Source organism: Cavia porcellus, unplaced genomic scaffold (genome assembly GCF_034190915.1).
Source record: "Cavia porcellus strain 051 isolate PalLab524CR breed Dunkin Hartley unplaced genomic scaffold, mCavPor4.1 scaffold_6, whole genome shotgun sequence".
Classification (NCBI taxonomy): Eukaryota; Metazoa; Chordata; class Mammalia; order Rodentia; family Caviidae; genus Cavia; species Cavia porcellus.
Window position 1 is genome coordinate 105,428,927 of NW_026947489.1, and position 12,459 is coordinate 105,441,385.

At 58.1% G+C, this 12,459-nt stretch overlaps 1 protein-coding gene across 4 annotated transcripts; it reads right to left on the bottom strand.

Moving 5' to 3' along the window:
* Positions 1–727: 727 nt before the first annotated feature.
* Positions 728–11,574, bottom strand: B4galnt4 (beta-1,4-N-acetyl-galactosaminyltransferase 4). 4 transcript variants are annotated; one of them, XM_063251992.1, is made up of 20 exons: positions 10,879–11,564; positions 8,389–8,489; positions 8,037–8,132; positions 7,867–7,962; positions 7,697–7,787; positions 7,525–7,625; positions 7,378–7,445; positions 6,304–6,382; positions 5,311–5,377; positions 5,092–5,226; positions 4,878–4,987; positions 4,695–4,795; positions 4,527–4,621; positions 3,646–4,456; positions 2,296–2,579; positions 2,072–2,225; positions 1,923–1,995; positions 1,681–1,834; positions 1,294–1,420; positions 728–1,095 (listed from the first exon to the last, which is right to left on the bottom strand). In XM_063251992.1, exons 1-20 carry the CDS (start codon positions 11,066–11,068, stop codon positions 972–974), a joined length of 3,057 nt encoding a protein of 1,018 aa, XP_063108062.1. In that variant the 5' UTR covers positions 11,069–11,564; the 3' UTR covers positions 728–971. The 4 variants fall into 4 exon arrangements, with proteins under 4 accessions (XP_063108062.1, XP_063108061.1, XP_063108064.1 ...); XM_063251993.1 differs by having other exon boundaries at positions 1,051–1,185; positions 10,879–11,569; XM_063251991.1 differs by lacking the exon at positions 1,294–1,420 and having other exon boundaries at positions 10,879–11,574.
* Positions 11,575–12,459: the final 885 nt, after the last annotated feature.

Consider the following 12,459-nt stretch of genomic DNA (forward strand, 5'->3'; position numbering starts at 1 on the left):
TCCTTCCCTTATCTTTTATCTTTTTTTCGTAACACATATTTTCAAATCCAGTGCTCCTTCTTTTCCTGTTGTGAGACATCTGTGAGTGAGGATAGTTGTGAACTGGGTACTCAGCCAAGGTAGAGAGGGCACGTGGGGCTCTGTGGTGGTGGCTGGGCCTGCCTTATGGGTCCTGCTGCCCTGTGGACTTGAGAGCACACATCATAGACTTGGTGTCCTGCTGGCTGGGTAGCAGCCAGTGGCCACTTCTCAGTTCCCTCCACTAGGATCCTCAGGGCCAGATGGGAACATCTGTTGGGCCCTCTTCCAGTCTCACCTTGCTCCTGCAGTGTTCCAGGGAGCTATAATTCAAGGATGCCATTTGGGCCCATCTTCAGGATGGATGGGCACTTGGCAGTGCTGCTTCCCATTTGCCCCAAAGATGTCCATGTCCTGACTCCCAAGCTTTGACTGCTGCCATGGGTGGCAAAAGGGACTTTGTCAGGGTGCTGTGGCAGAACTCATCTTGGGCTACCTAGGAGGGCCACGGAACACTGGGGTCCTCAAGAAGGGGAAGGAAGGAGGGTCAGACAGAGTCTCTGAAGGAGGTGTGAGGATGAAGCAAAGGAGAGACAGGAGCAGAGACAGAGTAGACCCAGAGACGGAAACAGGGTGGGTAGTGGGATCAGGGAGGGTCACAGAAGGAGTGGGTGGTCTGGGGCCACCCAGAGAATGCACACAGGATAGATCAGAACTAAAAAAAATATTTCATTTCATTCTGAATAAAAAACGGAACAGACAGTACTCTCGAAATTCTGAAAACAATGTCATCGCTACTGAAAATTTCACAGAAATCATCTGACTGTGGGGACCGAGGCAGTCTGGCTGGCCCACTGGGAAGGCTCTCTGGGGAGGTCACAAGGGCATGGCAGGCCAAGGGGAGGCACGTGGTGGCTGTGCTCCTGGGATCAGGCTGGAGTGACTGGCCACTCTCAGGACGGCTCCTTGTGGGTATCTTTGTGGCTGCGTGTGCCCCACATCCCTCGCTTGGAGTGGTAGTGGTGGTAGAAATTTCGAAGTCGGAGTCGCTCCACCTCCAGCCCTGCCTGCAGGACCCTGGGGACAGGTGGATGAGGTCAGTGTCTCTTCCAAGGGCTTCAGAACCTGGGGGGAGGGCTTCTGGGAATGGAGTAGGTGAGGGGGTTCCTGGAAAGATGGAGAGGTAGGCAGGGCCCTCATTACATGGCTCTGCCTCTCACCCTCCCATCCAAGGAGGAGGGGGTGTCTCTTCAGCCTGGGAATGGGGATGGTCACCTGTCCAGGAGCTCCCAGTCCTCTCCCCCCCACTGGTCTCGGAACTCCTCAGTGTTCATGCCTCCCACGCGGTCAAAGTCCGATTTGTAGATCCCGAAGAGGCCAAAGCCATTCACTTCCCAGTAACCTAGTATGTGTGGGGTGCCCTTCAGATGCAATTTCTGCAGGCTCAGATCCTCCCTTTGCCCCACACCCCACCTTAAAGAAGGATAAGGAAGAACCTCAGAAGCTGGTGATGGGTCAGGGGTATGGCGCAGACTGTAGGGTTCTGGGGGAATCTGGCAGGACCCTGGGGACTCTGGAGTCCTATGTGTGGGGGTGTCTCCTGGACTCAACCTGATGGTCAGTGGGGGCCACCCCCTCACTGAGGGAGTGCTCAGGTGTTACCATGTGGATTTCGAGGGGAGCTCCCGCATCCCAGGCGCATGACCACAGGGGCGAAGGCCAGCGTGCCCTCCACGCAGTGCTTTCGGATACTGTCCAGAATACTAGGTGGGAAGTGGATGTGTAGGTCGCAGAGGAAAACGATGCTGCTGGGGTCCTGGAGGGTAGAAGATCTGAGCCCATGCTGTTCTGAAGCCCCTCCCTGCAATCCCATTCTGCTTCCCAAGGCTCCCTGGCCCTCAAACCTCCACAGCGTCCACTCCGGCTTGCAGCCCTGCAGAGCGCTCGAAGTTTCCTGTTCGTCTCAAGTATTGATATCTAGGGAGGACGCAGGGTCACTGGCGGGGTCCAGGTGGCAGCATTGAGAGTCCCTGCAGTCCTTGCAGGTTCTTACCTGGGCAACCGTGCCTGACGCAGGGCACGCTCCACGTCCATGTCCTCGCTTTCAAAGTCCACCAGGATGACGCTGAAGTGCGAGTCCCCGGTGTGCATGTGCAGTGAGGCCATGTCCGCCAGAAACTGGACCACCCAGCGTGCCTGGTTCTTAACTGTAGGAGGCGCGGGGTCGGCGGTGCGACCTCGGTCCCCACCAGCCCCGCAGCTTGCCCGCATGCACACCTGGCACGATGAAGTGCACGGCGACGTCCTGGCGCCAGGCCAGGCGCAGAGGGCGGCAGAGTTCAGGGCGGCCGTCTGGGTGTGTGGAAGCGGTGAGCACGGACTCGGGGTTCCCTCCCTCCTCACTTCGGGTGTGCGCGCTAGGCAGGCGGAGGAAGACGAACTCCGAAAGGCGCAGGCGGCCCCCACTGCGCTCCTGTAGCTCGAGCTCCAGCAGGAAGCGGCTGCCGCGGGCCGAGTCCCGGCGCTTCTCTACATTTACAATGCGCAGGAGCGCGAAGCGCCTGTGGAGAAAGGCGAGGTCAACCTGGCCAAAGCACAGGTCTCACCCTGCATTTGCTTTCCTCGCATGGAAGTCGTGACGCCCCATGGCTTCACCAGGCAGGGGAAGGACAAACAAGGCTGTGGCTGGGCTACACCATACTCCTAACCCTATGGCTTCCTCGGCTTCATCCGCAATCTTCACATCCCTCCCCTCTCCAGAGCAAAGGGGAGCACAGCAGGTCGGGTAGGTGACCCTGAAGACTGACTGTCCCTTCCTCACAGGTACCCTTCTCTGTTGGCTTTTCTGTGTCCTCAAGTTCCTCTTCAAATCTCTGCCTCCTCTCACACCAGATGACTCCTCTGGGCCCCTACAACACTTCTCTGTCCCCCAGGACTCCAGTAGGAGACTGTGGTGGCACCTGGGCTCCTTCCCTTTCTATTCTCTCTCGATCTTGAGCAATGCTCCTCCCTGGGCTCTAGACTATTCATCCTGTGCCTTGCCCTCCTTGGGGTGGGGAGCCAGTGCCCTTTGCCCTAGGAGCTGGCTGCTGTCACCTGCATGGATTCTATGCATTCCCACTATGCTGTTCCCAAGTCATGGACCTTCTGTCTAATCTAGTTATTCCTTCAAAGCAGCCACACTCAGCACCCAGGTTGGCAAACACGGGCCGCAGCTATTACTACCCAGCTGGAAAGCCCCTCCTGGTCTTGAGACAGAAGCTGGGAGGCAGAGTAACCTTGCCCTGGAGCCACCTGGGGTACAATACCTCCCCTGGTCTTTGTGACTGGAGGGTCCTGGCCACTGACAGACTCTTTCCCACCAAAGCAACTGGGGATGACCCAAAGAGATCTCCCAGCTCCTGCCTGGTGGCCACACTTGGCCTCCTGCTCCAAACGGGCCTGTACACACACAGCTTGGGAACACCAGAGGGGCCAGGGGTCAAGGGTGGCAGATGAGGGACTGTGAGGGGGGTGCAGGAATATGGGAGCAGCGCTGCATGGGGCTCACAGACTTTGGCGCCTAAGATTGTGGGGAGTGGCATCCTGAAAGGTGCTGAGACAGCACATCACCAGACGCAGCCTTACCCTCCGTGGCGCGCATTGAGCCGCTCCATGTACTGGGCTGCCACTTCCACGGCCTCGGCCTCAGGCAGTTGCAGATTGCCGGACACGTTGCAGCGTAGGTCGTTCCAGTCCGAGCGCAGCAGCTCGAAATCCACGGAGCCCACACTGAATGTGCGCTGCCAGTCGATGGCGTCCTCTCGCCAGCGCTTGGGCACTCGGCCCACAGCATCCTCCTCGCTGTCCTCTGATGCTGCCTCATCGCCCGGGGCCCCTTCCTCCTCATCCCCGCCCTCTGCGGGTAGCTGCTGCTGGGTCACCTGGGACAAGCTCAGGAAGGAGGTCACCGGCTGCACAGTGGCAAATGTGTTTATGTTTGCCGCGGGTGTGTGGGCCTGTGGGGCCCCTGGGGTGGGTGGTGCATGGGGCTCTGTATCCCGGGGCCTAGGCCTGCGGAACCGGCGCTGGGGCCTCGGTGCGCGCAGCTTAACTTGCGGCAGGCCCCGGGCGCGCAAAAGAACGCCGGCCAGAGGCGGCCAGGCTGGACTGCGAGGGGATGCCTGTGGTCGGGGCCGCACTCGAGTCACGTACACCTTGGTAGGAGGCTTGGCGGCGCGCGGGGGTGGCGCATGGCCCAGGAAGAGGGGCAGAGGGCGCGAGGCCCAGTGTAGCCCACGGGAGCGGCGTGGTGGAGGATCGCGGGAAGCTGGGGGCTCCAGACCATGCTTTGTGGGGGCCGCTGGTACAGGAGGCCTGTGTCTGCGCCGAGGTGCGGCTGCCTCAGTAGGCTCCAGACTGTCCAGCAGCTCCCCCTCGTCCTCATCATTCAGAAAGTCTGTGGGCATCGAGGGTGAGCCGGCACACTATGGGGGTGGGGAGGGGCGGCTGGGGTAGAGGTGGCTCACCATCTGGGTTGAGGAACAAGAAGGCACGGCGCTGCACCTCCTCCTCCTCCTCCCCATCGTGCCTGTCCATCTTCATGTATTTGTAGAATCCATACCTGGGGTAGTAGCTGTTTCAGAGGGCCCGCCCCCCCAAAGCCACACCCCATCCCCCCTAGGGTACCCACCCACCTTTCTAGGTATAGGGGAGACTCGCGGTAGAAGCACTTGTTTTCCGTCTCCATGTGAGTGAGGCGGGTGTAGTCATTGGGATACACGAAGGTCAGGTATACCTGGAGATGAGGCAAGGGCTCAGGGCCTCCAGGGAGGCAAGAGGCACCTGCAGAGTGGTGGAGCTCTAGTCTGGGCACTCACGAACTGTAGCCCCTGGTATCTTGCGATGGGAAAGTCCTTGAGAACGTAGGTGGGCGCATAGGTGCAGGGCTCCAGCACACTCTCCAAGCTTGAGGGCTCCATCCGGGGTGCTGTGGGAGGCAAGGTCACCACAGTGGTGTGGTGCAGCACGGTACAGCGCCGCCTGGCCCAACCTGGTCCAGCCTGGCCTGCCCCGGCCTTTCTGGGCACTCACTGAGGAAAAAGCTGTCCCTGGGGTCTGGCCGCAGCATGTCTGCGCTGGGCTCCTCTGTGGGCAGGCGGCCCCCAACGTGACTGGCTGGAGACTGGGGCACATGGGCCACGTGGTCCATCTTCAGAGCTGACTCATCTGCCAGCAGCTCAAGTTTGAGTCGAATCTTCCTCCCCACCTAACCAAGCCACCCTAGCCACTATTTCCCACTGCCCAGTGCACCTGTGTACAAGGAGATGTGAGCAGAGCCGATGACTTCAAACTTCAGGCCCGGCAGGTAGGTGCGCCACTGGGGTGGGACAGGAAAGGAGGCTGAGGCGGGCAGGAAGGGTCTCCTTGGCCCAGGGATCAAGCAGAATGGGAGTGGCCCCTCAAGGTCACCTGAAGCAGGCACCTCAGAGGGTGGATGAGTTGGGGTTTGCTAGTTGGGAGGGGGCTGGCAGGAGGCCTTGAAGGGTGAAAGACCTGAGGTACAGATCACAACCCCGCCAACACTTCCAGAGATCTTCCTGAAGCCTGACCTACTCCCTAGTTTTGCACCATCAGCCTCCTGAGCTCATAGCTGACCTCATGAGAGTCAGACCCAGCACTCATACCCAGGCCCCTGCCTGGTCTGTCCCCAGCTGCTCTTCAGTCTTCTAGATAGAGGTCAGTCCTCTTTCAGCCCCCAGTTGGAATTACTGGGGACCAGCTCTGGCCTTTGTTCCCAACTCTTCCTGGATCCTTACCAACCCTCTTCGCTTCAGACAGTGTATATGCATACGGCATGCTGAGCTGGGTGACACCACATATACCACACCTGTGGGACCTCCTACAGAACTGGGATTGTGCACTCTTACCCGATTCTGGTCATGGTTCCTGGCTCTGAACCCAACCCCAGCCTACTTTGGCCCTCTCAGTCTTGCTATAGAACTCTCTTCCAGCTGCAACCTGTTCTTCTTTCCCAGGTCCCTGCCATGAATTTTCCTGGACTGCAAATCCCACTGGCTCATTCTCTGGACAGTCTGGTTCAGCACTCCCATCTGTCCACCAGACCCCTTGGGGGTCTGGAATTAACACACTGCATTTCCCACTCCCAATTTTACCCCTTAGCTTCCTGGTAGAACATCACCCATCAGTGAAGCCCAGACCTGGATACCCTTTGTAGTGGGGACCACCCTGCTGTGTCCTGGGGCACAGTGGGAGGTGGTTGGGGAGGTGAGGGGAGGCACTCACAGCCACTTCCACATGGTCTGAACCCTGATCATCCTGCTTGTGAAGCAGTTCAAAGTAGTATCTCCGGGAGGCCATTAGCCTGTGGAGAGAAGGCAGGGCTATGCCTTTTTGTGCAGGAACCCTGAACAGATGGAGAGCCTGGAGACAGGCAGTGGCTCCCAGGCCTTCTGGCTGTTCCCTTAGGGACAGTGGTCTGGCTGGGACGGTGCTGGTGCAGTGTGTGGTAGGGTACAGAGGATGAGGAGATACCACTGGCCTCCTTCCTATATGCCAATACACATGGGCATATGCATATGAATACTGGTATGCATATTACACTCACACATACCAACACCAAGTGTGCACACACACAAATGCCTTTATATACATCCCAATCATGTACACCATATGTGTCTGTATATGTACAAATACCAGTCACTCATACACTAAATGTGCACACACAAGTACTTGTACATACAACAGTCATTTACACACAGCAATATACATGCAAACAAGCGTGTATATATAAATATAGCACTAACATACCAACATGCATACACACACACATGAATGCTGGCTCACACACCAGTCACACCAATATGTATGTACACAGATTAGTGTTTACACACACCTCATGTGTGCACACAAGTGCTTTACATACACCCTAGTCACACATAGCAAACATACATTCATACACATGAATCTCTATACAGGCACCAGTCACTCACCTACACATGCATGTACATGGATTCTTATATACATACCAGCTGTACACACCAATATGAATGCACATGAGTTTTTGTACACACCAATACACATGCACATACACATGAGTACATGTACACACTGTCATACCATCAACATGTGTACATGTTGGGACATACCCTATTCTCACACACCAATATGTGTGCATACAAATGAATGTTTACACATATCCTAGTCATTTACAGGCTAACACAAGCATACATATGAATGCTTGTACCTATTAGACATACCAACACATTTGCATGCACATGAATGACTGTACACAGTCACACCTACTAGCACATGTTTGCATACACACATGAAAGCTTGCTACCTCCTATAGTCACTTACCGTCTGGGCTTGGACACCTGGGAGTTGAACTTGGTGAATTCTCCAGGTGCTGTCCACTCAGAGCCAGTCTGGGGGGTGACACAGCAGGGTTGTGGGGTACACTTCATGAGGCACCCAGGGGGGTAGAGCCTAGGGTGGGCAGGGTACCTTGCCCACGAAGGCCACAAGCTGGGCAGCTGCTGGGCTCTCATCTGGGCTGAGCCAGAACTCAGAGTTGTCGTCTGAAGCCACTGAGAACTGGATGTCTCCTGGTCCGGAGGCCAGGGTTAGGGCCAAGCCACTCCCCTGGTCCCTGCCCCCCAACACCCCAGCCTCGCACCATCTCTTGCAGGGTGGATGTAGCCGAAGATCCGGAGCCCATAGTTCCTCCATCTGGGGGACACGGCCAGCTTCTTCACAGTGGTGCGGGTCTGGGGGCAGGAGCTGCTGGCATCAGCATTGACTACATAGCCTGGCCCTGCCCACCACCCACTGCCCTAGGGCACTCACGTGGGGGAACAGTGGGAAGTGCAGGTTTCTCCTCAGGTGGCCCACAGCGCCCCCACACCAGTCTTCAAACACATGCAGGTTCACCTTCCCCTTGTACTGAAGGCAGAGGGGCTTCAGTCATGGCACGCAGCCCCGCAACCTCCCAACCCACCCAGGCCCAGTGAGCTCACCTCTTCCCGCCACATGGGCACCTGATGAGTGAGGTTCAATGGGGGCAGCTTCCTGACCCCGCCAGGAAACAGTTCATCTGCAAACTGATCTTCGGGCTGCAGGACAGAGAGGGCAGGGAGGGAGTCTTACAGTCACATGTAGCCTGCCCAGGCACCACAGAGTTTCCCAGCTCCCATCACCCATCTGGCCATGTGGCCCCAGTGCCCTCCATACTCAGTTGCTGTGTCACACCTGCCCAGGGAAGACATGTGGCCAATGTCACACCAGTGACTTGGACCTCCAGGCTGGACTGTGTTTGTCCACACAAGTGGCTTTGTGCACATACCAGCTTCTCTCATGGCCCCTACTCACCACCTGCTCCTCCTGACTCTCACTGGAGTCTTCTACCCTCTGCGTGGATGGTACCACTGGGACACCCCGACCATCTGTCACACCGGCCAGCTTCTCACCATCTGGGGGGCATGTGAGGTGTGTGTGTGTGGCACAGAACCTCTCTGAGTCAGAGAGGTTCTGCTTGGTGTCAGTTGGAACAAGAGCACCCTTCCACATGGCCAGTACAGGTAGGAAGGCTGTGCCATCTCCTGCTGAAGCATCTTGCCATGTTTGCTCCCTCATGGCACCTGAAACCCTGCCCTCACCTGACCACTGCTTACTCTGGCCCTTCCACAACCTACCTCAGTGGACAGCCTGGGCAGGAGCCCTCCAGTAGCTCTTCCCAGCCTCTGGCTGGTGCAAGGATACAAAGTGCTGTGCATGAAAATTAGCCCGCATCTGCATGCACACACAACAGGCCAGCGTATCTCATCTGCACGCATGCAGAACTGTGTATATCAAGGCTAGCGCATATCTGTATGCACAGGCAACATGCCAGCCTGCATCTGTGTGGACATGCCACAGGTTAGCATGTATCCAAGCAACAGGCTAGTTCATACCTGTGTGCAGATGCAATAGGCCAGTGTGCAGGTGTGTGCACATATAATAGGGTAGCATGCACATACAACAGGCCAGCACACATCTGTGTACATATGCAACAGGTTAGTGTGGATCTATGTGCACACACAGACACATTAGCATGTATCTATGCACGCATGAACAGCCACCTGGCTGTCCTCAACCAGTAGCTCTGCCTCAGGAAGAACTCAGGACTGTCTGGTGCTTGTAGCACTTTTCCTGTGTGCTGCCTCTCTCACCAGATTTGAGAACTCAGGGTTACCACAGTAAGTATCCTCGTGGTCAGGAAGGTCAGCATGTCACCCTGGGGCTATGTTAGGTCTGGCTCATGGCATCTGTGCCACCTGGCCCAGACTGTCCTATTTAGAGGACCTGGTGCCAAGGTGGCCCTAGAGCAAGACTTTCTTTTGTGCTTACCTCCTTTCCAAGAGCCCTCTCTTTTGCTCCTCTGCCTGGATGTCTTCCCTAAACTGTGAACTTCAGCATACTACTGTGTGCCTGCAGGTGCCCATGCCTTGGGATCTGAGGGTCTGAAGTGGAGACCTCACTTTACCCAATCTCTGTCCCTTCTGGTGCTCCCATGCAGGGATACCAAGCCAGGAGAAGGCCACGCCTGACATGCCTGCCTGTCCTTCTGCAGACCTCAGGAGCAAGAATCATGCACAGGTAAAGTTGAAACCAAACTGGCCAGGTGCTTGTCTCTGGGGAGAGGGCTACCGTGGCCTTCTGGCCTTTAAGATCCCCTCACTCTAGACCCTCCCATCACTATTGGACACCCCCCCTCCCCAGTCTGGCCACATGCCCATAGTCCACACCGAGTCTAGGCATCAGGGGTGATGGGGCCTTCTGCAGCAGGGTCCTAGCCAGGCCCTACTCTACCTTCTCCTGGGGACCTCTGCTTGCACAGGCTGTTGGACATCACCTGGTACTTCCTCTCCTGACAGAGGAGTGGGCCTCAGGCCTGTCCAGTTGCTCAGTGGCTCAGCTGTGCCTTACCTGCATGTGCCTGCCCCTGCTCCAAGCCAGGGATGTGGGGCTGGTGCCTGCCTGTGCAGCTCAGGCTGCTGTGGGCCTGGCCCTTTGCAGCTTTGACCTTCCAGGACCTAGAAGTGCACCTGCCTGCCAAGGAGCCAGGGCCAGTGACCACATACTGTGCTGGACCAAGTGAGGGCAGCGGGGCCACACTCCAGAAGTGGGGCTCCTGTATCTGGCCTTCTCCTGCTAGGCTCAGACTCCTTGTCTGTTCATAGGGAAGTCCATGGCTAATGCTCCCCGCTTACAATGGGTCTTTACAGCTTTGGGTCTTTCCCTGTCTGCGACAGCTGGAGTGGGTGGGGACGCTTTTAGGGTTGGCCCAGTACCAAGGGTTTTGGAAGGTGTGAGGTGCAAGTGCTGGTGAGCAGTCGGGTGATCAAGGAGCCAAGTGTGTGGGCCCACGGAGGGGGAGCAGGAGGAATACAGCACAGGGGCTCTGGCCTCACGTGGGCGCTCTCTGGAGGATGAATGCTGGTCACCTGTCCCTACACCCTCGGGACACCTGGGCACTACTTCCTTGGTGGCCTTTTCTCCAGGCAAGGCCTCCTGTAAGCTCTGACCAAGGTGTATGTCAAAGGTCAGCATTTCGGCGCCTCCCGGGCTCTTGCCCAACGGAGCGCTTTGTTTGAGGGTCCCCCTCTCGGTGTGCGCTGGAAAGGACAGCACAGGGGCCGCTCACGGGGGTACCGGGCCCTGCGGGAAGCACCCGGGTGTGCTCAGGTCTCAGCTGGGAGACTGGCTGGGGGCGCCCTACCCACCTCGGGGGCAGAGGCCCCATAGGGCCGGGCGGGGCGGGGGTCTGCCCAGGCCTCCCCCACCCCGTGCCGCCCGGTCCAGCTGCGCCCCTCCCCCTACCTCGCGCGTGGCTCAGCCGCTGGCGCATCGCGCGGCCCTGGCGCACCAGGCTCAGGTGCACGTAGGTGAGCCACGCGGCGCAGGTGAGCAGCAGCAGCAGCAGCAGCAGTTTCATCCGCTTACGGACCTTCTTCACCGGGAACCACGGCATCGCGCCGCGCTCAGGGCTGTCTCCACATCCCCGCCGCATCAGCGCCAGCGGCCCCGCATGGCCCTTTGTCCGCTGCCCCGGCCCCGCCGCGGCCCGGGTGGGCGGCGGGAGCGGCTCCTCGGCGCCCTTACCCGGCCGCCCCGCCCGGGCGCCCGCTGCTCTCGCCTGGGCCGCGGCGGGACTGAGAGGCACGCGCGGCGCAGCTGCCCACTGTGCCGGGACGCGGCCCCGCGGCCAATCGGGCGGGGCCGGCGCACGCTGGGCCAATGGGCGGCCGGGAGGGGGCGGGGAGCACGGGGACTCCGCCCTCCGACGCGCGCATCCACCTGGGCCGCGCCGGGACTTGGAGATGCGGGATCTGGGAGGCCACCCCCTGGCTGCTCCTGCTGTCTCGCTAAGGCAGCGCAAGGCTGCAGCAGGAAGTCTAGCTTGGTGTCTCGGGAAACCTGGATACAGGGAGGCCAGAAAGAATGGGACAAAGCAGGCGTGTGCACTTCGGGTCAGGTGGGACTGGAGGGTCAGGTTGGAGGCTGGGGAACTCCGTGCGAGAGTCAGGGTCTGGTGGTGAGTATGGCAGAGGGATCTGGTACAAGGCCAAGGGGTGAGCCCTGAGATGGATGGGTAGGCAGGAAGACTCAGTTCCCCACGCATGCTGTGACTGTTGTGACCTTCCGGGCTCTGGATGGTGGAATGCTTTGCCCTCAGCTGGTGACAGCGCTGCCTGCTTCATCCCCTAGCCAGCTGCCAGCCTGCTGTTCCCTCGTGTGTCTCCATGCCTGTGACTATCCCACTTCGAGGTTTAGCTCTTTTACAGGTCCTGGCGGCAGGTGGAGCACAAGACCCCGAGTTCCCTCCAGAGTGTCTTGGCCTCTGGTGGGAAGACAGGGATGTGGGGCCCCAGTCTCCTGAAGGTTCCACACTCTGAAGTCAGTGCATCCTGGTGGGGACCTCAGAGTGGCCTTTGCCTTGGAGAGTGGTGATGCTATAGCTGTCCTAGGTTTTCACAGATGGCCCAGGTTTGGGGGAGAGGAGACACAGCCCCACCTGGTGCTGGGAAGATTTCCGAGAGGCACCTTTTTCTTACACTGCCCCACCATCCCTCTGCCGCTCCCTCCTTGGGACACAAAGTGAAGTTGGCCACGTTCGGGTGTCATCTGACCTTCAAACTTTCCCCACCCTTTATCTGCTTCTCCCCCACCCCCAGCCCTGCAGTTTGGGTTGTTGTTATGATCATAAAATGTATGTTGTTACTTATGTGCTGCTGTGGGGTCCTAATGCCTTCCCTGACATCATAGTGTTTGGCCAAGAGATTACCTATAGATCTTCATGGGCCAAGCCCAGAGGACACAGCAGTGGACAAGCTATAGACTCCTCCCTTTCATGGCGTTCAGCTCTGCTTGGAGAGAGACAGACAAGTGACCGCCCAGTCA

Coding starts and splice junctions, on each gene's coding strand:
- B4galnt4 (XM_063251991.1), bottom strand. CDS start 11,068: ATGCGGCGGGGATGTGGAGACAGCCCTGAGCGCGGCGCGATGCCGTGG. Junction 1,996..2,071: donor CGTCAGGCACGGTTGCCCAG/GTAAGAACCTGC, acceptor CGTCCTCCCTAG/ATATCAATACTTGAGACGAA. Junction 1,096..1,680: donor CTCCCCTCGAAATCCACATG/GTAACACCTGAG, acceptor ACCTGTCCCCAG/GGTCCTGCAGGCAGGGCTGG.